The 26306-nt window shown below is 39.7% G+C and overlaps 1 protein-coding gene across 4 annotated transcripts in view; it reads right to left on the bottom strand.

Annotated features, from left to right (window-relative positions):
* Positions 1-26306, bottom strand: part of MPP7 (MAGUK p55 scaffold protein 7) — a 525083-nt gene that overhangs the window by 109539 nt on the left and 389238 nt on the right. For all 4 annotated transcript variants that reach the window (XM_089693824.1, XM_089693825.1, XM_089693827.1 and 1 more), the window contains one exon: positions 410-580. In XM_089693824.1, coding sequence (XP_089549950.1) covers positions 410-580 — 171 coding nt within the window. The remainder of the gene's footprint in view (positions 1-409; positions 581-26306) is intronic.

The raw sequence follows: 26306 nt of genomic DNA on the forward strand, positions 1-26306 counted from the left end.
CCCTTCTATCCAAGCTTAGACCCTGCAGTCGGAAAACGTCTCAAGAAAACCTAACTAAGACCATGGCGAAAAGTTCCTACTTCTATTATTACAAGATTAGATTTCAACACCTAATCATATTTTAAGCAGAATAAACAGGGGCCATATAGTATTACCGCTTATCAGTTTTACGTTTTGTTATTTGTGGTTTACTCCATACTTTCCAAGTTACAATGTGACATTATGTTGGCTGTATAAACACCCCGAGCTTTCAATGCTTCAACATTCGAAGGTTTAGTTCAGAAATTGAAAAACTCTGGAAAATTATTAGCAGATGGAGCAACTGAATATTTGACATCATAGCAAAAGTTCTAAGCAATTGGCTTGAATAAAAAAGTTGGGTGAAATTTAACAAAAAGCCTGTACTTACCAACCAAGATTATCAGCCTGTATTTCTCATTAGGCTGTCGTTGATACAATGCCACTTCTTCAAAGGTCGGAACATCTGCTGTATCATATTGGTCACTCTTTTTACATTCGTACATGAATTTATTTGTTTTTCTGTCTTTCCTGCTGAGACGAAAACTTCTCCGAAAACCGGCTGAAACAAAAACACATTTTTCAGATCAGAACGTGAGTAGCCTGGATGTCTGCAGTGCTCTTTCATAAATATAATATTCATAAATATTTTAACAAATGTAACAGTACAGAAATCATTACAGGCCGGTCCCGAACAAAATCCAGCCGTGACTGCTTTTACTTAAGTATGGTTTAAAAGTGCCGACTGAGAAATTACTTCTTCAAGTTCTGATCACTAAAAAGCCGCTTATAAATCCCAGACAGCCATAGAAAGCAGCACTTATGGAGCGGCTGGGCACACAAAACTGTGGCTAACTGGTACTACAGCTTTATGGGGAGACTATAAAGCAAATATTGGCTTCTTGGATGTGGTATGAATTTTAAAAAACTGCATTTACATTGTAAGGAAACTGCTTATGGTGTAATAGGGAGCACATTTAAAACTGTTACACAAGATATACATTTTACATTCACACATCTAATCTTGCATACGTAACATAGAACATATAAAGTAATGAACAAAAATATGGCACATGGAACACAAGTGTATGGAAACATTGCAATCAAATGCATTAAGGAATTCAATAATTTTGAACATTCAGTAGGTAAATATTCAAGTAGATGTAAAAAAAAAAAAAAAAAAAAAAAATTCCAAGCAATACTGAAATGGATATGCCACAAATTAGAGTAACTAAAAGGAAATAATTAGCTGATCTGATTCATAAAAATTATTGGTTGTTATGTTTAGGTGCACTCATCCTTCTTGCAATTGCCCTACCGTATGTAGCTAATAGCGATTGGGTTTGATTACCATTCCATTTACTTTGAACCAACTTGAAGACATATACATTGGGTTGAAACATTACAATTTAAAGACGATTCATTCTAAAACAATGTTTTTCAATTTTAACCAGTATACTTTATCTATGAAGAACTTAAACTTTTTAAGGATCAAATTGTTAATTGCTTGAAAAACGTATTTATATATAATCATCATTAAGATTTGTATTTCACCTGCTTTGGGATATCACAGGGCAAACACTTTTTGTCCACTTAAAAACATGTTAAAATGTCCACAGTGTTCCCTTGAAAATAAATATATGCTTATACTTACCTACAGGGTTCTTGTTTGCAAATTTTTACAAAAATTCTACATAAACCTGAAAGTCAAAGTCTTAGACATTCGGCAATTACTCACACATCTGAGGTCTAAAGAACAAAATTCTTTCAAACTTGCATATTAACAGATTATTCTATGTAGTTGACATAAGCCATACTCTTTACTGGACAACTCAAATTTTGTAGTAACTATGTACCTTCTTCCGAAAAAATTGGTTGCCGACATGTTTTTGGCTTAAATGCCTTCTGAATTGTTGACTTACGACACACATGCAGAAAAAGACAGAATGGATTCAGAACACACGACCTGAATACTTGTTCCATGTGCGTGTCTAGGATAGTATTGAAGAGCTAAGATCAGCGTGCCAGCCAGTGAAATAGCATTTCCAGGAGCCTCCATACTCCCACAGTAAAGGTTACTTTAAAGAGATGCTGTCTCCTTGTCTATGCAAGGAAAAGCAACTGTTTGCAAAGGCCAACTAAGCTATCTCCTTATAGCCTGCTTTCAATTTACAAAAGACTAATACAGACTGCTGTTGGTATACCTGAAACTGCTGTTGAGTAACCAGAGACTGATAGAGACTAATGCTGTGCTATAACTAACTGAGAAAACATTGTTCTCACTTACTTCAAGAACCGAATGAAAATATTTGTGCGAGCTGTGTGTGGATTAGAAATGATTCCTAATTCCTACAGGCCCACAGTCATTGTACTACCCCAAAAACATACAACTGGATTCATTTACCTGGCCCAACCCAATACTATCTCCATGCTGTGTAACATGGGTAACGTGTGTATCTAACCAACTACAAGATTTCATAAAGCAAAGGATCAGAAAGTAGAATTTAAACGAAAAGAAAACAAGACTGTAGAACAATCATGACAAGGATAGAAAATTTAAAACAGGTGCACTAGGACTTTAAAAAAACCAAAGAGCAATGTAATGGGAGGTCTGGGTTATACTGGTGCCTGTGTCTAGAAATGCTCCAATACTACAGACCACCATGGAGGGTACACACAGCCTTCCCAAAAGACACTGTCCGCCAGAAACACATCTACTTTTCAAAATAACTTTCTGGCAGCCGTTTGAATTATCACCATGACAAACAATGGAAAAAATAACTTTATACAACCTTGTAACAAAAAGAGATTATTATTGAAAACAAATGATGATCCTAAGATCACAAAGTGTTCCCTACATAACAAACGTCTTGGGAAGGTTTATCCACTTGACGATTATAAATGAATGTGTGCAGTCACATGATGGCATTCCTATAAACACTTCCCAGAGATGATGACAAGCAAATAATATGCAATACACAGACACAATCTTCAGATCTGCACAGCCTGTGTACACCAATTTTTATATGGCATTCTATGTAGATAGCTTTCTCCAAGACTTATTATTATATTAGCAATCATTTTTAAATTATTTTCCCTCTATTCATTACTGGTTACTGAAGAGAAACAGGTGTCACCAAAACTCCAATCTAGTTTGGAATATAAATGTTCTGTGAAGGGCCAATATGGTGCATAAATAGAGAACATTTACATATTTTGCTCCAAAGGAAAATCATTAACATCACATCACACAAAGAATTCTGTTCAACAAATTCAGAAAAAGTAATACCCTTTAAAGGAGTAAAAGGAAACTCACATCTGCATGTTGACTGATAAATTTAGCCTTGCGATATGTTAAAGAGGAGCTCCAGTCTCCCCCCAAAAAATAAAAGTCGGCAGCCACAAATACTGTAGCTGCTGACTTTAAACATAAGGACACTTAGGGGTTTATTTACTGAAGCTGGTTGACTCAGAATTTCGTGCACCTGTGCATGGTAGCCAATCAGCTTCTAACTTCAGCTTGTTCAGTTAAGCTTTAGCAATAAAACCTGGAAGCTGATTGGTTTCCATGCAGAAGTGCACAAGATTCTGAGTCAACCAGCTTTAGTAAATAAACCCCTTACAGTCAGGTCCATAAATATTGGGATATCGACACAATTCAAAATTTTTTGGCTCTATACACCACCACAATGGATTTGAAATGAAACGAACAAGATGTGCTTTAAATGCAGACTGTCAGCTTTAATTTGAGGGTATTTGTATACAAATCAGGTGAATGGTGTAGGAATTACAACAGTTTGCATATGTGCCTCCCACTTGTTAAGGGACCAAAAGTAATGGGACAGAATAATAATCATAAATCAAACTTTCACTTTTTAATACTTGGTTGCAAATCCTTTGCAGTCAATTACAGCCTGAAGTCTGGAACGTATAGACATCACCAGACGCTGGGTTTCATCCCTGGTGATGCTCTACCAGGCCTCTACTGCAACTGTCCTCAGTTCCTGCTTGTTCTTGGGGCATTTTCTCTTCAGTTTTGTCTTCAGCAAGTGAAATGCATGCTCAATCGGATTCAGGTCAGGTGATTGACTTGGCCATTGCATAACATTCCACTTCTTTCCCTTAAAAAACTCTTTGGTTGCTTTTGCAGTATGCTTTGGGTCATTGTCCATCTGCACTGTGAAGCGGCGTCCAATGAGTTGTGAAGCATTTGGCTGAATATGAGCAGATAATATTGCCCGAAACACTTCAGAATTCATCCTGCTGCTTTTGTCAGCAGTCACATCATCAATAAATACAAGAGAACCAGTTGCATTGGCAGCCATACATGCCCACGCCATGACACTACCACCACCATGCTTCACTGATGAGGTGGTATGCTTAGAATCATGAGCAGTTTCTTTCCTTCTCCATACTCTTCTCTTCCCATCACTCTGGTACAAGTTGATCTTGGTCTCATCTGTCCATAGGATGTTGTTCCAGAACTGTGAAGGCTTTTTTAGATGTCATTTGGCAAACTCTAATCTGGCCTTCCTGTTTTTGAGGTTCACCAATGGTTTACATCTTGTGGTGAACCTTCTGTATTCACTCTGGTGAAGTCTCCTCTTGATTGTTGACTTTGACACACATACACCTACCTCCTGGAGAGTGTTCTTGATCTGGCCAACTGTTGTGAAGGGTGTTTTCTTCACCAGGGAAATAATTCTTCGGTCATCCACCACAGTTGTTTTCCGTGGTCTTCCAGGTTTTTTGGTGTTGCTGAGCTCACCGGTCCGTTCCTTCTTTTTAAGAATGTTCCAAACAGTTGTTTTGGCCACGCCTAATGTTTTTGCTGTCTCTCTGATGGGTTTGTTTTGTTTTTTCAGCCTAATGATGGCTTGCTTCACTGATAGTGACAGCTCTTTGGATCTCATCTTGAGAGTTGACAGCAACAGATTCCAAATGCAAATAGCACACTTGAAATGAACTCTGGACCTTTTATCTGCTCATTGTAATTGGGATAATGAGGGAATAACACACACCTGGCCATGGAACAGCTGAGAAGCCAATTGTCCCATTACTTTTGGTCCCTTAACAAGTGGGAGGCACATATGCAAACTGTTGTAATTCCTACACCGTTCACCTGATTTGGATGTAAATACCCTCAAATTAAAGCTGACAGTCTGAAGTTAAAGCACGTCTTGTTTGTTTCATTTCAAATCCATTGTGGTGGTGTAGAGCCAAAAATGTTAGAATTGTGTCGAGGTCCCAATATTTATGGACCTGACTGTACCTGTCCAGGGATTTAGTGCTGTCCTCACCCGATCAGATTCTTCAGTTGGCTTGGGGTCCAGGCACCAGCATCTAAAGTAAGGGAACCCGGCAGTGAAGCTTTCAGGCTGGGTTCTTGATGCACTTTGTGAATTGTCCCTCAGTCTTCTGGGACCTGTGATGTGTCCCAGAAGGCTTCAGGGGAAGGGGGGGGACTTCTGCGGCAATCCGACCGGAAGTGGGAGCTGGCACCTGTTCAGATCAGGTCCGCCTGTCAGTTTTCAGGCAGACCTGATTGGACAGTCTATTCATCTGTATGGACCAGTGGGTATAAATGGACTACCGCCAGTCTGGTCCACTAAAAACAAACAGAAGAGTATCTGTCCTCTTTTGTGTAGGTAGTCGTGTGTAAACAGGCAGTTCCATTTACACCCGACTGGCCATAAAGCAGGGTGGGCTCTGTGTCCGCTCTGCATAAGGTCTGATTAGCAGGGAATCAGAGGACAAATTCCCTGCTGAGCAAAGTGGATCCACCCCATGTGAAAGGGGCCTTATGGTGAACTTCTTAAAATAAATAAAACATGTTTAATAAAAGAAAAGTTGATATTCAACAATGTGTACAATCCTCTCTAGCTGCCTTGTTAGACTTTTGGTGGGCAGTTGGAGAGTGGCAAAAACTGAACCACCCATTTCTACTGCCTGTGTGAAGGAGGCCATAACAGACCGGAACTATCTTTAGAATTTTTATTGTGATCTTTGAGATGAATAACTTCACATTAAAAGCAGCTAGAGAGGTAGTAGAGAGAGTTTAAAGTCTGTAATCTGGGCACAGGTGCACTTTAAGTCTATATTCTTACTAGCCTTGTGGGCCACCTTTACTAGCAATGTCACAGTGTTACTGAATCTCTATATTACAGACATTACTACACTGCCCTGACCTAAACCGCAGCTCTGGGTTTGCCTAGAGTACAATTACAAGTCTGATTTAGCTGAATAGAAAGGTTTCATAAATATGACTGCACAAGTTTAACTTTTTCAACCAGATATTCATATTCTTGCATAGGACAAGATATGAATGGTTCTTCTCAAGGGAGAAATATGTAGGCTGAGAATATCAGCTCCCTGGCTATCATGCGGATGAATGGCTGAGTCACTAACCATGAAGGAACCCTGACATTTTTCTGTCAAGCCTACACCGAATGCTTGTTCTAGGCCTGAAGCTTTAATAAAGTGAAGACAGCCAGGCAACTAGCAGTTTCAGAGTGTGGTTAGCAGTGGCAGCCCCTGTGCTTCATTCAGGACACGTGTACTTTAGGCCCAGCTACATGATCATTGAAAAAAAAAAATTCTAGCACATAGCAAAAGAAAAATGTATAAGTTACAGATGCACATACATTTTGAGTTAAAAAAATAATACATTATATATATATTTATATTTGACCCCAACACTATCAACACTGAAGATTTCAAATACAGATGCAGAATGTGGGCATGACTTCAGGTTCTCAATAAATTCATTGCTGTAAACTGTTAGCAGATCACAGGATTTCTCCTATAGCGAACTGATATGAGAATCCAACATCTTGAAAACATTTGGCTGCAGATACATTGACTGTTAACACAGGATACAGGTAGGACATATTTTCTCACATTTAAATTTTTATTGTATGCTGGGCAGAATTACATTTATCTCTAATACAATGAGTATAGGTTCTTTTCACTAGTACTGTAGTGGGACATTCTCTGGTTTGGTCACCTGCATTAACTAAAGATGTACACTTTTATTTATTATGGTAAGAGTAAGGTTCTTCTTAAAGGAATATGGTCTTCTGTTGTACATTTGCCGACTGTAACTGATCATTGATACACGAAAGCCAAATTATCTCTCTATATTGCATAAAAATCACTCCCCACCCTGAAGCCATGGTGCTTCCTTCCACAGATTTGGTGGCTATGGTGTGGTTGCCAAGCTTCCTGCCATTAGATACCTGCAGTGAATTTGGTGGAGTTAAATTTCTGCAGCCAGGAGGAGTGCAGAAATGTTCCATGGTGGCTATCACTCTGCACAGACACCTTGTATAAACATGGAGAATATATGTTATAAAGGTGCAATCTACTTAATTTAGTGAGAAATTGACTGTAAGCATTTCTGTGATCCACAAGAGATGACGTTTTCAACCATGGTGACAAGAAAATTTGAAGAAGCAAAAATGTTTCTCAAATGATTGAAATGTGAAATGAAGAAAAATTGTACACATTGTAATGCGCATGTGCAATTCTATTCAAGTAGCAGATATAGATTAATATTTTTAAGGGCTTTTGAACAAAATTAGCTGACTCAATGATGGCGATGGCAAGATTTACTGCTATGACACGATTTCTCAGAATTACTATGCAAACAAAATTATACTGGTTTATGGCCAGCTTTGATTAAAGCGGAGTTCTACCTGGAAAAAAAGAAATAAAAGTCAGCAACTACAAAAACTGTAGCTGCTGACTTTTAAAATACAGACACTTACCTGTCCCTCGGTCCAGCGGTGTCCTCACCACCACTGGTTTGACCAGCCATCTTCTCTCCCTCTCTTCAGTGTGGGCACCCAACTGTGACAGTTTGCAGCTTCACAGCTAGGTGCCCACTGCGCAAGCGTGAGAAGCGCTGCGCTTTGTGAATGGCCCCTTAGTCTTCTGGGAGCTGTCACATGTCCCAGAAGACTAAGGGGAGGCAGGGTAGGAGGACAACTTCCACTTTCGATCGCCTAGGCGATTGCAGCGGGTACCTGTCAAATTTGGTTACATGCTCCCCCCCGCTCCCCAAAGGTGCCAATCCTTAATGGGGAGCAGGGGACAAAGGCTTAAAGTGGAACTTCCCCTTTTGGGGGGAGCTCCGCTTTAAGTTCAAGATGGGTGCAGCATGGTCATAAAGTGAAGGGAATGTTTCTTCTTCTGTGACCAAAGTCTGAATCATTATTGATGCTTCTGTTTATACATTATCATTTTTATTCACAAAAATCTATTGAAGTGGGGATTTTTGTAGGATAAAAATTTATGAAGCTTGCTACGTATGCATGAAAGAAAGATGCAATGGACTGGTCATTTTTAGTTGGTTTTAAATGACTAGTAGAGAACTGGAAAAAAAAAAGTTGAAGATTTTACTAAAAGTTTGAGCAAAATGTAGGAGATATAATTAACGTGCTTGTATTAGTTACCGAAATGTGGATCTCCATAGTCATTTTAACTCATAATTATGATGCTTTCTAGGAGTTACAACAAGTTTGGTAAACCCCTTTCCTCTTTTACTCATTGACATATTGAGAGGAATTCATCAAAACTGGAGTAGACAGAATTTGGAGCAGTTGTGCATGGCAGTCAATCAGCTTCTATCTTTAATTTTCAAAGCTTAACTGAACAAGCTGAAGGCAGTAGCTGACTGGTTGCCTTGCACAGCTGCTCCTGATTCCGCCTGCTCCAGTTTTGATAAATTCCCTCATTTGATTACACTAATTAGTTGGACTATTTGTGAATTTTGGAATGGGTTCAATTGGTTCCAGTTTAGCAGCGAAAATCCAATCCATCAATTATTTAGGCTGCAAGTAGGCATGGAAGCACATGCCCAGAAGACTTTTTTTTGGCAACCAGGTGTTGGTTAAGTTGCATTTCCTCCTTGGGAAGAAAGACAGTACATTGATTCCTACCAAATGAAACAAGAAATGAGCCTGGGTGTTTTGTTGAAAGCTAAAGGAACAAAATACAACTAGATGTCTTTAGTTGCCTTTTGCTTCCATCTCACCTCTCTACATATGTTTCTTTTAAGGGCTAAATAGGACATGTGAGTGAAAGTTCTAGACAAATAAATCATTTAAGAATGATTGAGATTCAAGTTTTGACTTAGACAATCATTCTGCACAACTGGTAACACTCCTGTGTAACGGATTCAGATAACATTTATATGCAGTGTTTAATGAAAACTACAATTTACTTCAGTCAGTATGCCAGATAATTTTCAGTTTATCTTGTGGCAGATTTTAAGTTCAAGTTTAGCTCTTGGCACATATTAAAAGCCAATCTCTAATCCAGTTATGTATTCCGATGAGTGGTGAAATGTCTTCAACATTACAAAACAAGTACAGTTGAATGTGATTTCTACTGTTCGCTAAAAACATTAAAAAAGGTACAGACCAGACAGAATTGCATTAAACCCTGAGGAAAAACACAGGAACCACAGTATGCATTCTGAGTAGTTTGGCTAGAAATAAAAACATATCTTAACACTCTTTTGATGCTTAATCTGTGGTAACAGGATAAGCCTTTTACATAAATTATTTTTCTAGTACCTTCTGAGTAGTCCAGTTTTTTTCTCAGACACTGATATACTACACCAATCAACCCAACTCCTTTTTGTCTGTAATACGATGGTCCACCACAAACCAGCCACCAAACAGATTCAAACTTACTTTTAATATTTAAATGTGATTGTTGATGCACAGAGCCAAATATATTAGCACAGGTTAAAACATTTTTTTTTAAATATACTTTTTTAAATTGTTTTATAAGTATACAAAAAACAAAATACTAAAACCGGGGTACATTCCACCCTGTACTGTGACACAGTGCATAAATACAGCACATAACAATACAGACTCAATCATACAATACATTTATCCAGCAATATGATATCCTAACGTGATGTGTGGAGCAAGGTTAAAAAAACTGCTGCACTTTCAGATAAAGTGCATTTTTTCTTTTTGTCCCCTTGCCCTTACCTAAATGACCCCACCCTTCTGGACAACAGATGGACACTTTCTGAGATCCATAGGGAGGTCACCAAAACAGTAGAACATCAGCAACCTACAGTCACTGATAAGATGTGCAATTACTATTATTGGAGGTGGAGAAGGAAGGAAGCTGAATTGTGCACATGAAGTATCCTTGCAAGTTATACATTTAAACTGATATTAAAGGGTTTTTTTTTGCTGTTGTTTAAATACCAAACATGTCATATTTACATGCTCTGTGCAGTGGTTTTGCACAGAGGAGCCCCAATCCTCCTCTTCTTGGGTCCCTCACCAGCATTCCAGGCCCCTCCCTGCTGCCTAGTGCCTCCATAGCAAGCAGCTTGCTATAGAGGCACATGAGCAGGCTCGCTCCTGAGCTGCTGTTCTGTGTGTCCATTCACATGTGGAGCTTGGCTCGGCCCTGCCCCTGCTCTCTCCTCATCGGTTCACTAGCTGTGATTGACAGTAGCAGGAGCCAATGGCTACCACTGCTGTGCTGTCTCAGCCAATGAGAAGGGAATGACCTGGGAGAGTTAAGGCTCTCTTTCACATTGCTGGATCATATGTGACTCAGATAAGTATTAGGGGGGGCTGAAGGGACTGCTGCACACAGAAGAATTTTTACCTTCATGCATAGAATGCATGAAGCTAAAAACCTTGAGCCTTTACAACCACTTTAAGATAGTGTATACTGCATGTGCATGGTACATCTTTGAGATCCTGAGATTTTGTTTTGGAGTTCTGTCCAAGTTGTAATACTTGAATAAAAATTGCAATAGGGGGATATAAAAGAAGAAAAATCTACTACACTGACAGAATGAATTACAGTTTCCATAAAACAAAACGTAAAACTGTTATCTGGAAACACAGATTGGTTACAAAGGAGTGTTTTGAGTCATGTGGAATATTTGTCATTTGTCAACACCAATGTGGTCTCACGCAAATCCCGATCTCTCTGAAATTATAAACTTGTCTAGGCCCTTAACTCACTTGTTAGCATCAAATGTTTAAACAGCTCCCTGCTGGATAAGTGTTCTGTAGTGGAATGAAGTTTATGAGTTTAGGATATGCAACACAAATGGTGGGTAAATGTTTTTCCTCTTGTGGGAAATAAGAGGCAACTGACAAGGTCATAGATTGGAGTAGTTCATAGGAAAAAAACCCTCAACTATAACTCTTATACAAGATACAAGTGAAGACAGAACTAATAAGATATTACACAGATATAATAGAAAAGGTGTCAACACATTTATTACCAGTTAGAGGGAGACTACAGTGTACTTCCAGTTAGTATGCACTTATTAACTATTATTATAGACATTATTACAAAGGCTTTCTTGTTGTCAGATACAAGATAAACCAAATTCTTTATTAAGCTGCAACAGTCATTTAAAGTAGCTGTAAAGGTTTTAATTTTTATTTTTCTAAAATATTAAAAATGCCATACCTACCTGCTCTGTGCAATAGTTTTGCACAAAGCAGTCCTGATTCTCCTCTGCTGGGGTCCCCTGCAGGTGCTCCTGGCTTCACCTCTTCTCTGAGTGCCCCCCTAGCAAGTCACTTGCTATGGGTTCACTTGCACTCTGATGACACACACAGTACAGCTCAGTCCCGCCCCCTGCTAACAGAATTTGATTGACAGCAGTAGGAGCCAATGGCTCCTGCTACGTCCAGGCCTCCTGTGAGAAGAGGGGAGTGAAGAGCACCACTGCTGCAGACGGGCACAGAGGTCTCAGGAAAGTATTTGGGGAGGGGGGTGTTGGTGGGAGGCGAACATGGAAAGGTTTTTTACAGTAATGCATTAAGGTAATAAGTCTTTGACCTTTATAAACCAGATCAGGGACCAAATGCCACTAAATGTTACCCTTCCAAAACTTCTAGCCAATTGTTCAAGTTCAAGTACTTAAAAGAGAAAACCTGACTGGATTGCCCAGATTCTTACCTGCACTTGTAGCCACAAGACTATAGGGTCTCAATTATCCTCTTATGTACTGCAGAGTGGGAGGGTTTTTCTTGGGGTGCCCAGGTTGCTGCCTGGTGACATGGACACTGCCTATTGGATGTCCATTGACAGTGTCTTCTCAGGTTCTTGAAGACTCCAGCTGCAGCTTGATGACATTAGAATGGGCGGTAAGAAGACTAGTTGGCGAGCCACTCAAGCTGCAGCAGTGGATTAGCAATCGCTTTTGGGAAAAGAGTCACAGAGGGGTTTATGTGATGATGGATTGAGGCGAGTAAAAGAGGTTTGGAAATTTTTTTTTTGTTAATGAGTGGGAGGGATTGAGGTTGTGCACCATTTGCCCTGAGAGGGCCAACTCTAAAATTATATATTTTTTTACATTTTGAACTGTGTTGGAAAAATTTAGAAACTCTGTAAACTTTCATCGTTGTCTCTGTTTCCACTAGGAGATGTGATGATAATTCTTGAGAAGATGAGGGGACCCTTTTACATACAGATGTCTGTATTTCTGTAATTCTACAAGGGGATACCAAACTTAAAGGGCAACGTGTTAAAGAGTAATGCCACTTTTGTTGGAAAAAAAAGTTCCCCTTCGGGTGATCAATGTACATTGCAAGGATTTAAACAAACATTTTCTGTAAATTGCTACCTTTTGTAATGTTGAAGAAACAGTGGTTTGTTTCTCTGTGTCCATGTGAATCTGTAAAATGGTTTCCTAAATATCAGTCAGCTGCTGCATTTGCAGGGTTCTAATGAGGAAAGTGGCAGAGTTTAAACATGATTTGTATTTGGGAGCATCACACCAAAAATTAAATATTTGTTGCACAGGATGCCCAAAGTCTAACCTGTATTTTAGGTGCAGATTTCTCGGAAAACCAATAAGCCAATCACACAAGCAGGAAATGACATATCTGGGGGCATTCTGTACACCATCTGTGTACAGAACACCTGCAGGTCACTGTATCGCATTGCATTTTGCATACAATTCCAGCACTGCAGATTGAAAAGGAAAGGTAATTTTTAATAACATTCAGTTATAATATGACTTGCTTCACAATATGATGTACACATTATTTTAATAATTTTTTTATTTATATATATTTTATATATAATACAGTGCACCCAGAAACTATTCACATCGCTTAGCTTTTGCCACATTTTATGTTACAGCCTTATTACAAAATGGATTAAATTAATTTTTTTCCTCAACATTCTACAAACAATACCCCATAATGACAATGTGAAAGAAGTTTGCGTTGAAATCTTTGCAATTTATTCAAAGTAAAAAACGGGGAAAAAAAAAAACTCATGTACATAAGTATTCACAGCCTTTGCCATGACACTCAGAACTGATCAATTGATCATCCTTGAGATGTTTCCACAACTTGATTGGAGTCCACTTGTGGGAAATTAAGTTGCTAGGTAATGATTAAGAAAGGCATAAACCTGTCTATATAAGGTCCCACAGTTCATGTCAGAGCACAAACCAAGCCATGAAGTCCAAGGAATTGTCCGTAGACCTCCGAGTCAGGATTGTATCAAAGCACAGATCTGGGGAAAAGTACAGAAAAATTTCTGCAGCATTGAATGTCCCAGTGAGCACAGCGGCCTCCATCATCCGTAAATGGAAGAAGTTTGGAACCACCACAAATCCTCCTAGAGCGGGCTGCCCAGCCAAAATGAGCGATCGAGGGAGACGGGCCTTAGCCAGGGAGGTAACCCGATAGTCACTCTGAAAGAGCTCCAGCATTTCTCTGTGGAGAGAGGAGAACCTTACAGAAGAAAAACCATCTCTGCAACATTCCACCAATCAGGCCTGTATGGTAGAGTGGCCAGACAGAAGCCACTCCTCAGTAAAAGGCAAATGGCAGTCCGCCTGGAGTTTGCCAAAAGGCACCTGAGGGACTCAGATAATGAGAAACAAAACTCTCTGGTCTGATGGGACAAAGATTGAACTCTTTGGCCTTAATGCCAAGCATCATGTCTGTAGGAAACCAGGCACAGCTCACCACCTGGCCAATACCATCCCTGCAGTGAAGCATGGTTGTGGCAGCATCCTGCTGTGGGGATGTTTTTCAGCGGCAGGAACTGGGAGATTAGTCAGGACCGAAGGAAAGATGAATGCAGCAATGTACAGAGACATCCTTGATGAAAACCTGTTCCAGAGCACTCTGGACCTTAGACTGGGGCGACGGTTCATCTTTCAACAGGACAACAGCCCTAAGCACACAGCCCACATAACAAAGGAGTGGCCTAGCCAGAGCCCAGACTTGAACCCGATTGAACATCTTTGGAGAGATCTAAAAATGGCTGTGCACCGACGTTCCCCATCCAATCTGATAGAGCTTGAGAGGTACTGCAAAGAAGAATGGGAGAAATTGCCCAAAAATAAGCGTGCCAAGCTTGTAGCATCATACTCAAAACGACTTGAGGCTGTAATTGGTGCTAAAGGAGCATCAACAACGTATTGAGCAAAGGCTGTGAATACTTATATACATGTGGTTTTTTTGGTTCTTTATTTTTAATAAATTGCAAAGATTTCAAAAATACCTTCTTTCACGTTGTCATTATGGGGTATTGTTTGAGGGAAAAAAATAATTTAATCCATTTTGGAATAAGGTTGTAACATAAAATGTGGCAAAAGTTAAGCGCTGTGAATACTTTCTGGATGCACTGTATATATTTATACAAGATTTATATAGTGCCAACGCTTTGAGCAGCGCTTTACAATTTAAAGGGGACATTACAATTGCAATTTTGCAAAAACTTTTTTCCCATGAAAGTGGAGTTCATTTTGTTTGAAACAGATCAGTTTGCTATAAATACCCATTTTTAGCATATTGAAAAGGAAGTTGCCATTGTTGACCTGCCAAAAAGCTATCTGACTAGCTGCTATGCAAGTCCAATGATTTTATTACTTGGAGGCAATGATCAATATTTAGATCAGAAATCCCCACTTCAAGCTACTGTTGTAATACGCATGCTCCTGGGGAGCCAATGACACCCAGGCAAATATGATTATTTAAAGGTCAACAATGCAATTCCCAGATTTCTTTCAGGACAAGCTTGCTTTCATGTTAAAAAAAAAAAAAAAACTCACTTATGTGTATCATTTGAAATTATACATTCACCAGCCACTTTATTACACCTTACAGCGGTACACCTTGCTAGTGCCGAGAAAATATCCCCCACGCCATTACACCACCACCAGCCTGAACCGTTGATACAAGACAGGATGGATCCATGCTTTCATGTTGTTTACGCCAAATTGTGACTCTACCATCTGAATGTCACAGCAACCAGTCAGCCCATTCTCCTCTGACATCAACAAGGCATTTCCATCCACACATCTGCCGCTCCCTGGATATTTTCTCTTTTTCAGACCATTCTCTGTAAACCCTAGAGGTGGTTGTGTGTGAAAATTCCAGTAGATCAGCAGTTTTTTTAAATACTCAGACCAGCCAATCTGGTACCAACAATCATGCCAAGGTCAAAGTCACGTAAATCCCCTTTCTTCCCCATCCTGAACCTCAGAAAGCTGTCTTCATCATGTCTACATGCCTAAATGCATTGAGTTGCTACCATGTGATTGGCTGATTAACAATTTGTGTTACCAAGCAATTGAACTGGTGTACCTAATAAAGTGGCCGGTGAGTGTAGGAACACAAGGACAGATGTATTTGCTCATTACACATAGAGTAAACAACCTCACTTCAGTGAACGTGCTATTGGTTGTAGGTTATGGAGTTAGAAAAAAATGGGTCACGTCCAATTTTAGCAGCGCAGTATAGGTGTACTGGCTGCCCACTGAATATTTTTGGGCTGCCTTAAAAGAACGTACATTGACACACTGCACTGTGAATGGGTCCTAAGGGAATGCAATAATTCTAATTAAAAATATGTACACAATGAAAATACATTGAATTTATCAAAACTAAGCAGCCAAAATCTATAGCAGCTGTATATGGCAACCAATCAGCTTCTCACTGTCATTTTTAAAGCTTAACAGAACAAGGTGAATATAGAAGTGGACTGGTTGTCATGCACAGATTCCGGCTGCTTCACTTCTGATAACTGCCCCCCATTATAATTTAGTAGTGTAGTAGCATTGTTACGAATACAAAAAAACTCCTGTATGGGATTGCTAAAAAATTAAAAGCGAATTATTTCAGCAGCTATTGATAAAGGGATAAACTTTGTTCTGGCCTCCGTGGTCATTGCTTGATTGGTATGGTGTATCTTAGGAGATCCCCGGGAGCACATGGTTTATCATCTGGACAGATGGTGACATGCGGATGGTACAGGAAATAACTGGAATTTTCTGTCTGACTGGCAGTGCCCATAAATAAAAACAGCTGCACCATTAAGCAGACTGCGTTCCCATCTGTGGTTTGTGATTATTGAATGCCACAAACAAGGGTTTAGTTTTACTATTCAAGCTTTCGTGTTGTCATGGTGAAAACACACAAGGTATTCTGGATCTCCTAATGCATCCGTGAGGTAATATGAAGTGTTTTGACTGTTCGAGATTGCTTCCAATGCTCACTATTTGATGGTCTACCCAAAGCATATCCTGTTTCTTCAAAATACTAGAAGAGCTATAAAAGCACAATGCAGAACAGCCACTTCTGAGGGGCGAGGAGGAAATCAATCGAGTCAGATCATTTACTTCCATAGACACAGCTGCATGAGGAATGTTATGTACACTGCAAAATTGTCCTCTGTGTATACCACGCCATCATCCACTGCCATAAACTGCCAGGTCTAGCAGACTCCACTGAGAGGCCGGGACTAACTACTAAAGAACAAACTAGAAAGTATTATGAGCTGCAGTGTCAATGTTTAAAAAAGAACTCAGACAAGTACCATTGTATCTAACCTTATTACATATTGTGACACCTATGTGTATATATAAAAAAAACCTGCCTGATAAGGTCCTCGTGACTCTAAAAATGTAATATACTTTGAATTAAAAAAAAATAGAACATGTTCAAGGCTACTCCAACATGTATAGCTGAACATGTCTGAAACACAGTTTCTAATGTTCTATGTTCTAATCCCATACACCAATGTGAAATTTGTTCCCTATATATCATCACTACATCTTCTTTTACAGCCACCACAAAAGACCTACTGTTTCTGAGCATTGGGGGGGGGGGGGGCATATGACCTCCTCCAATTAGTGCTTGAGCACAGTGGCCAGTTGGTAGACCCAAACATTTTCTAAAGACAGTGATGGTGACACCATCACATTCTACAACAGGGGTGCTCAACCTGTGGCCCTCTGATGTGGACTTTGACCTCAATCCGAATGCAGGAGTTTTGGTGCACTTTCAGAAAGTGCACCATACCTACAAGATATAATAGAAGTCTATGGCAAAGCGCAGCTAACCCTCAGGAAAGCCGCAGGCGCACTGCGCTAAACCACAGCGCATCAGTGTGAAGGCAGCCTTATAGGGGGCTCAGAACAGTAAGGACTCATTAACATTTGTGGTTGTGGGGCAGTAAAATCCCATAGACTCCCCCCCCCACCCCATGCTCCAGGGGACCCGTGCAGCCTCCCTGTCACATTCTGTTTTACATTTGGACAGGAGTGGAGGCAGGGGCGGCATATACAGCAACCTATCCTCTCCATTTTCCTCCTTTAAATGCTGAAGGCCGCCATTCAGCAGCTGCCATAGGAAAATGTTCATTATGATATTCAAAGTAAAAAATTAATAATTCTGAACAGTTTACTACTACTACAGGTACTTATATAGCGCCATCAATTTACGCAGCGCTTTACATATATATTGTACATTCAAATCAGTCCCTAATCCTCAAGGGGTAAACAATCTAAGATCCCTAACTCACATTCATACATACACATACTAGGGCCAATTTAGACAGGATACAATTAACCTACCAGCATGGCTTTGGAGTGTGGGAGGTAACCGGAGTACCCGGAGGAAGCCCACGCAGGCACAGGGAGAACATGAAAACTCCAGGCAGGTGGTGCCACGGTTGGGATTCACACCGACGACCCTAGTACTGCCAGGTGGAAGTGCTAACCATTTAGCCACTGTGCTGCCTACCATTTTATTTCATTGTGGCCCACGACCGGTTGCAAAATCATTTAAATAGCCACCGCTCTTGAAAAGGTTGAGCACCCTTGTTCTACAAGCTACAAAACATGGTATTTTACATGGTGGGCATAACTGGTTTAGATAGTGGGCATTAATGAGGCAGATAGGGATAAGGTGAGAATTACAGCGAAACCTGCTTCTTACTAATAAGTGCCTGCAGCTGTGGGGCTTCATATATGACTTATGCTGAATTGTGATTTCTGAAACCAATCTCCTATAATTACCACTCTTCTGATATTCTGTTTGTAAACAACATTATGTTGCTGTATTGTCTCACATTAAATTGTAAAGCGCTGAGCAAACTGTTGGCGCTATATAAATCGTGTATAATAATAATAATAATTTCTGCTCAGTATCACTTTGATTGGCATACATGACATATTGTTGGTTCTGGCACATTTAACCCACTGCATGGGTAACTTTTTTTTTTTTTACGTCATCTGCAAGCATTTTACAAAATTTGTGCAGTAACACTCTATAACCTACAGAAGGCACTATGTGCAATTTCTACTTACAGTGGAAAATGAATCAGGTGTACTACCAAAGCTTGACCCGAAGATGACGCTCGGTGTCACTGCTGCCTATAGTCTGGTGTATTGCCATGATGGTAAAGTGAGAATGAAGAGTGTATCGTATCACTCACTGCGTAATGAATACAAATGACTGAGGCTTCCATTTCAAGCAGACTGAAAGGGGATCATGTGTGCTAATTCTACAGTAGATGAATTGGCTGAATTCGCAGTCGCAGATCTTATCTTGCTTTTTTGACATGTTTCCAGAACCACTTTGCCTTGCTGACAAAGTATGTGTAAACATAATCGTTCATTTATGAAGCTGACATAGTATTCCCTTTGCAAAGAGAACCTGTGTGAGCCTAAGACAAGAGCACGTGTATGTGTTATTTGGTTTATGCCTGCTGAGTGAATGTAGATCTTATCGTACACTTAGTCATCTCATTCGCCAGTTGCTATAAATGGTGCTGCTAATATATAGGAATTATAGGACACTGTGCAAGGCAACAGACTTCATCTCTATGAACAACTGAATTTATTGCTGTAACACTAATGAAAGAAAAGAATATAGGTTTTTAAAGGGAACATGTAATGGTTTATGGTCTTTTTAATTTATTCAATAAAAGTTTATAAATGTACTTTTTGTTTCATAACTTATTGATATACCTTATATGTCTAAGTCCTTCCTCGCAAAGCACACGCCAGAAGGTGCAAATTCCAGCAACCACCGTCCATGTTTGTGTTTCTACTCTTTCCAGGCCAGTGATCCAAAAAATAATGGAGGCAAAGAATCACCAAGACAGCAAGTAACTCATATTTTCAGAAGTAGAGGATAAATGGGATACTCTACACATTTGTCTCAGTACAGGCTTACTTGAAGATGAATATTTTGCTGAGATCAAAATTACCAATAACCTGTACTCTCCCGCTACCAAACACAGACAGTATCTTCAGTTTTGGATTTTGGTTTCTCCGCTGTGCTCTGTGACTACTGACTCCCACAGCACTACAGCACATAGTAGTGTACTAGGTTTTGGTGGGAGAAACCAACAGAGTACAAGTCTACTGACACTTGGTTACTAAACAAACATTAGCAGATGATTTCTGTACATCCGAGCGATGTTCAGAGGTGCAGGAAGCATGAGAGGTATTTACAATCATCTTTTGGGACAGCTTTTTTTGGGCATAATGATTTTAGTGATAGATTCCCTTTTAAAGGGCAAACTTTTAAAAGAAGAAAAAACATTTTCTACCTGCAAGGTAAAAGAGAATTTTGAAAGACTTGCCTTGATACGAAGCCCTCCATCAGCACGCTGTCAACACTGCAAAGGCTTCCATCCTCACCCAGTCTTCCTTCCAGGTTTGTGGGTTGCAACCACTTGAATGGCTGAGCTGCCATGGTGTCACTCACATGCATGCATGCCAAAGTCTTGGCCACGGCACAGAGATCTGAAGGAATGGCACAGGAGTATGCCATTCCTTCAGAGCACTTGTGCCGGTGATGTTACTGGCTGCCAACCAAGCAAATATCTTCTAAATGGTTCACGTTTAGCAGATATTCATTTAACCTACAGGTAAGCCTTATTATAAACTTACCTGTAGGTAAAAATTACAATCCAGAGATTACTACCACTTTAAAAGAAAGCTGTACTGAGACATATGTAAGCTGTCAGTGCCAACATCTCCTACTGAAAATATTAATTATCTAGCTGTCATGGTCATCCGTTATTTTCAATATTTTTTGGTAACTGACCTGAAAAAAAGTATGAATATAAATCCTGAATATGGTCCCCTTGACTGGAATACAATTGCTATACAGCATGTATTTAGACCACTCTCTACTCTTTAAATATATTGCTATACCTGACTATGCCAACTTGCCTTGGTGCCCCACTTAATGGTCAGGCCCCACACATCTCCTTCCTTTCCTCTCTTCCCTGCTCTCCATTCCCTGTTTACCAATTACCCGGCCAACACCCCACCCTGTCTTCCCATTCTCCACTTACCTTAACTCTTCCCCGGTTCCCTCTGTGTTAACAGTCTTCCTGTTACTTTCTCCTCACATTTCCATAGGGATCAGAGATCTCCACATCCTATCTCACCACTCCAACATTGCTCCCAGACATGTTTTACGCCAGCTGTGCTCACCGTCTTTCCACAATAGTTTTTGCTACCTATTGTATTACCCTTCTGGACTTGTATATTTTTCTGCATATGTACTCTGTTGTATAACATACCCATAATGTACCTATTGCTAAGATATATTCCTAGAGTAAAATGTGCTGTGCTATTGTGAATCCTGTGTAAAAACCCAATAAAACCATCACAATATCAGTCCTGTCTTCACTCAGTGGATACATACTTCAGATTACTAACACAGAAAACTTTGAAGCGAGCAATAGCAAAGTAATCTTATATTTGTTTTTTCCCATTACTGGTTTCCTTTAAGAACGGAGGTGAATCCAAGTCATATGCGGAAAAAAAAAACAAGATAAATATATAACATCAGCTTTACAAAAAAACAAAATAGTCCCGATAGATGAAGCAATGCATTTAAAAAAAAACTGCTGCGGGTGACCCAAACACAACTGTTTACCACAGAAAATCAACTTAACATGAATATAAATGTTTTCATCTACATGAACTAAATGGAATGTCACTACTTGGACATGACATTTCAGCAATAGCACCTGTGAGGATTAAAGAAGATTTATCATTAGAATTTATATCTTACAGTTCTGGCCAATATGGAATGAAGTGTTTTGTCCCATGTTTCTAGGTGCATTTTAATCCTAGTTACGAGCAATGACCTTCCCCACCTTCCCACATGTTATGGCCGATCCCACAACAGCTATGAAGGAGAAGGCTGATTCATTTGTGCAGCTTTTCTGTGAGTACTTTACCGATACAAGCAACTGCAAGAGGAACGCACAGGATTGGGGGAAACATAATAGCCTTTGTATTGCTCTTATCGTTGATTGTGTATTGTAAGGTCTTCACCTCTGGGAAGGTTTGGGAGTTCTCCCTGTGACAGGACAAATGGCCTGGTCACTATGCTGGGCAATGCTAGGGGGTCAAAAAGCTTTTTCGTGAACAACAAAAAAAAGTTGCACTCCTTAAAGTGCCATTAAAAAAAAAACTATCAATAAATGCTGTATTACATGCTGTTCACACTCACTCATTTACTATGGGCTGTATTTTCTGTAAAAAACCTAATTGATCCTGCTGTTCTCTATCTCCCCCTTCTGTCTATGTCCCCAATGCAGTTGGGTATTTTGCAGAGCAGTGTTGACAGCTACTGCACATGCTCAGTTTTCAGTGAGTTTCTATACGGAGTGTTTCCTCCCTATCACATCTGAACAGCCCATGTGACTATAAAGACACATGTGGGTGTATACACAGTGGTAAATGACAGCCCACTCCCTCCCTCCTCCTTTATGCCCACTAACCAGCTAAACACAGTGGAAGTGGGATATTACATGTTGATTGATAGAGGCTTCACTTCCCTGTTATTCTAAGACGCAGGCTGGAAAGGCGTGACACAGCCTAAGACTGTCAGAAATCCACATTCACCGTGTTATTGCCAAAAAATAATAAACATTTGATTTCAAATATATACAGATGTACCTTGGTTTACGAATGCCTCGGTTAATGTAATTTTCGGTTTACGAATGAAAATCCATTGAAAATAATGCCACGGTATACAAATTTTTGTTCGCAATATGAAGTGTATATCGGTGCCGATTTTTAAATGCAATTGCTGGCTTTTTGTTTCTTCACTATAGCTCACAGAAGTAGCTGTCACTTTCCCCGGAGCTAAAGGATACTTTGTTTTTTATCTCAGTAAACAAACTAAAAGGAAACATTGTTTCTTTTAACTCTGGGAAATAAACTAAAAGGAAACTTTCTTTCTTTTAGCTGGGGGGAAAGTGACAGCTGATTCTCTGAGCTATAGTGAAAAAAAAAAAAAAGCCGGTAATTACATTTAAAAACCGACACTGAACTATAGTGACTGCGACTTTTGTTTTACTTTTGTCTGAACTCCGGAATGGATTAATTGGTTTTCAATGCAATCCTATGGGAAACCGCGTTTTGGTTTACACATTTTTCACAATACGAAATGTCCTGGAGAACGCATTAAATTCGTAAACCGTGGTACACCTGTACTTGTATGATGATTTTAAACAGTTTCTTGATATTGAATATTTATACCCTGTATCCCAAAGGCTGTTTTTTTATGACTGAATGTGACCAGAAGCAGAAGAAGAAGTTCCTCCTGCCACTGTTTCCTACAGACAGGCTGGGAAAGACCTGGGTCATGTGACAGCTGTATTTCAATAAGGAAAAAGGTACCTACATTTTTATTTTTTTTTATTAAAATAATTGCAGTGCCATCATTCACATATAGAAAGAGAAACAGTATAAATAAAATGGTGTGTGATTAGTATCATTTTAATTATATTTACTCTTTTGAAGAGAAAAGCTCCTTGATAAAACAATAAAGGCGAAATACAGCCAAAGCTCATTTGGCTGTACTTCTGTGGATCACAGGAGTGAAGTTCATTCTGCACTCCTGTGACCCAGTTTCAGCTGACAGTGGGCTGAAGCCCGCTGTTGGCTGACATCACTAAACCGGTCCAGGCTGGGGAAAGATCCTGACTTTGAAGTCGGGATCCACCCCAGAGTCTGGGCGATGCGTGGAGAGCCTGAGCCAGCTGGTCCCTCCCCTTCCACAGCCCAGTGCTCCAATGAGTGTGCAGGGGATCAGAGCAGAGAATGGTGACTGACACCGCTCTGATCAAAGAGACTGGGAGAACTCAGAGATCATCTGATCTCTCAGTCCCCCCACTTAGAGCCAGCACGGGACAGACGCAGCACCGGATCGATGCTGCATCCACCTAGGCAAGTATGATTTTAAAAAAGAAAACAAATTCTATACTTTTCTTTTAACGTCTAACTTCAACCAAAATGTGTACATGCAAATTAGAGAAAGTATAGTCCTGTAGGGTTTTATATTGCAGTCTATGTCCCTATTAGGGTAAATCTTCATTTATTGTCAAACTGAAGTTATAATAGGACGTGAGGAGAGAAAATTCCCAAAAAGAATACAGAGCAAACTAAAATCAAAACAAAAACTTTGGCATTGCTGTTTTTTTTTTTTTTTTTTTTTTAATTAAAACAGACACACCGATATGGTAAAACAACTTTTCTGCCATGTATGTATTTTCCTAACTTGCACTGCAATAATTCTGAACCTTTAGCAGTCGTGATTTATATATACCAACTCTTTATTTTATGCATTTACTTTTCCATTTTAGGCTGGGCACGTACTGTGCCTGCGCTGTATAAACTCACATCAAATGACCAAATCCACTAAGGATTACCAGACATTATAAAAATTCAATTGAGAAAACACAGTGGCTGAATCTTGTTGGAGTTGTTTCACATGTGCCAGCCATCAGCAGGAGCAAAATCATCCATGTGTGCTACATGTCTACTGGTCTCAATTAGTCTCCACAAACACCCAGTGCAGACACTCCACTTGTATCTGGAGAAACTCCCAGTTTGCAGATTTCGGCTGCATTAATAAAATCTCTGGATGTGTCTTCTGCGAATAAGAAAACACTGTAGAGAACAGTAAACAGATGAGTTTCATCCGTGAGCGCCATATGCGCACAAAAGCCTCTTGTTGGTCAGCTATGCAAACGACTTGGCTAATCTGAACATAAGCCCACACAAAAACCTTCCTTTACCGACCCACTAACAATTTTAAAAAAATATAGTGATTAATGCAAAAATAAGAGCAAGGTGAAAGCAGAAATGCCCCGTACACACGATAAGAAAATCGTAGGAAAAAGTTTGCGGAAGCACTGATCGAACGATTTTCTCTTCGTTGAAGAGCGGGATGATTTAACCGATAACGATATTGTGAATGAAAAAATCCGGTTGAACAACAGTGAAAAATGTAGTTTAGCATACGAACGACCGATTTTCTATGCGGTGGTATGACAGTCGTACGAAAAAATCTATCAAGCGCTATCACGCATGAGTGGAAACAGAAGATGACCCGGATGTTTATGTACAAGGAATCTTTGGAAACACGAACGAAAAATCCAAATGTTAAAAGTAGATTGGCCTAATGAGATAATGAAACCAGAATCCTGCATATTATATTTTATGTATCACTATTTATGTATATAGGTCATGTAATAAACGATATTATACTCATTGCTGGTAATTGTGGTGTATATCGCTCGTTCTGGTCGGAAGGGCGTGGCTACAAGGTCACACGCACACTGCATCACTTCCACTTGTACGGAAGACGTCAACACTACATATTGCCCAACGAACAATTTTTTTAGATTGGTTAATGTGGGCCACGATTTTGACCAACGAACAAACGCCTCTCGGTCGTCGGAAGACCAATCAGTCGATTTTCTAATTGTGTATTCCCACCTTAAGTGTGCTGTGTAATGACCCACAATAACCAATCATAATGTTCTTTTTGATAATTGTTCTTGATTTGGTAGACCAGCACAAGTTGCACTTTGGTTACGCTGGGCCTACACTTCAAATCTGCATCACTGAACATTAACCTCAAGTTTGGAAAGATTTTCAAAAAAAGATGAAAATTGAAAATCACATGGGCCTATACTAAAATTAAAGTATTACTAAACCCCAGACGCTGCATTCACTATATCTGGTCTCCCAAAGTACACAGAACATGGAAATGCAATTTAGTAAATATAAACTGCTAAATAACTTTTCTCATCAGAAGTTAGAACAGTCTTGTGACTTCTATCAATGCTCAGCAGAACACTGGTTAAAGCTTGTAGGAGGAGTTTTCTTTCTGCTCTAGGAGGATGCAAAACCCCTGACCTCTGTCTGGACAGTACTGATTGGCCCTGTGCTGATCACATGCACTCTCCCAAGAAAAAAACAAAACCTCTCTAGTATTACACACTAAACTGAGCATATGCAGAATGGCTACAGTTCAGTCTGTCTTATCAGGAGATAGGACGTGGACATCAGAACAAGAGGAGGAACGGCGAAGTCAGGATCAAACTGCCTTTTTACACAATGCAGAGGATTAACCCCTTAGGTTCCACAGTGAGTATAACAAGCATGCTTTACTGCATATACAGACTGATTTTACTGCTGTGGGTTTAGTAAAACCTGAATCCCTGTTTTTTAGCCATCATGCTAACATATAAAAAAAGACTGATTGCCCACCTCTTTTTGGACACCACTCCACTAAACGCCATGAGCTGAAATCAGATGGCTACCTGCTGCAACATTCAATTATTACTGTCTGTACATATTAGGGCTCATTCACTTCATACCCATTAGGCAGCTTTGCCCAACACAGGTCCAATGCATAGACATGGCAATTGATCTTATGTCCTGTTAGTTCTGTTCATACCAACACCCCGTGTTGGTAATCACTGAAAAAAGCAAGACTATGGAAAAAAGTATGCTGCATTTTTATGGAGAAAAGCATGTTGCACAGTACAACACAGCAACACTCTGTGGTACATAAAAATTATTGAAATGTAATTTTGTGACATTTTCAATAAAGTAAAAAAAAACAAAAAACCCATCTGCATACAGAACATAATGTGTACCCACTGCTATGTATGGGTCATTACTCTGAATTTATGTGTAAGGG

This window comes from Staurois parvus, unplaced genomic scaffold, assembly GCF_062004578.1.
Source record: "Staurois parvus isolate SC_StPar_1 unplaced genomic scaffold, SC_StPar_1.0 ptg000636l, whole genome shotgun sequence".
Classification (NCBI taxonomy): Eukaryota; Metazoa; Chordata; class Amphibia; order Anura; family Ranidae; genus Staurois; species Staurois parvus.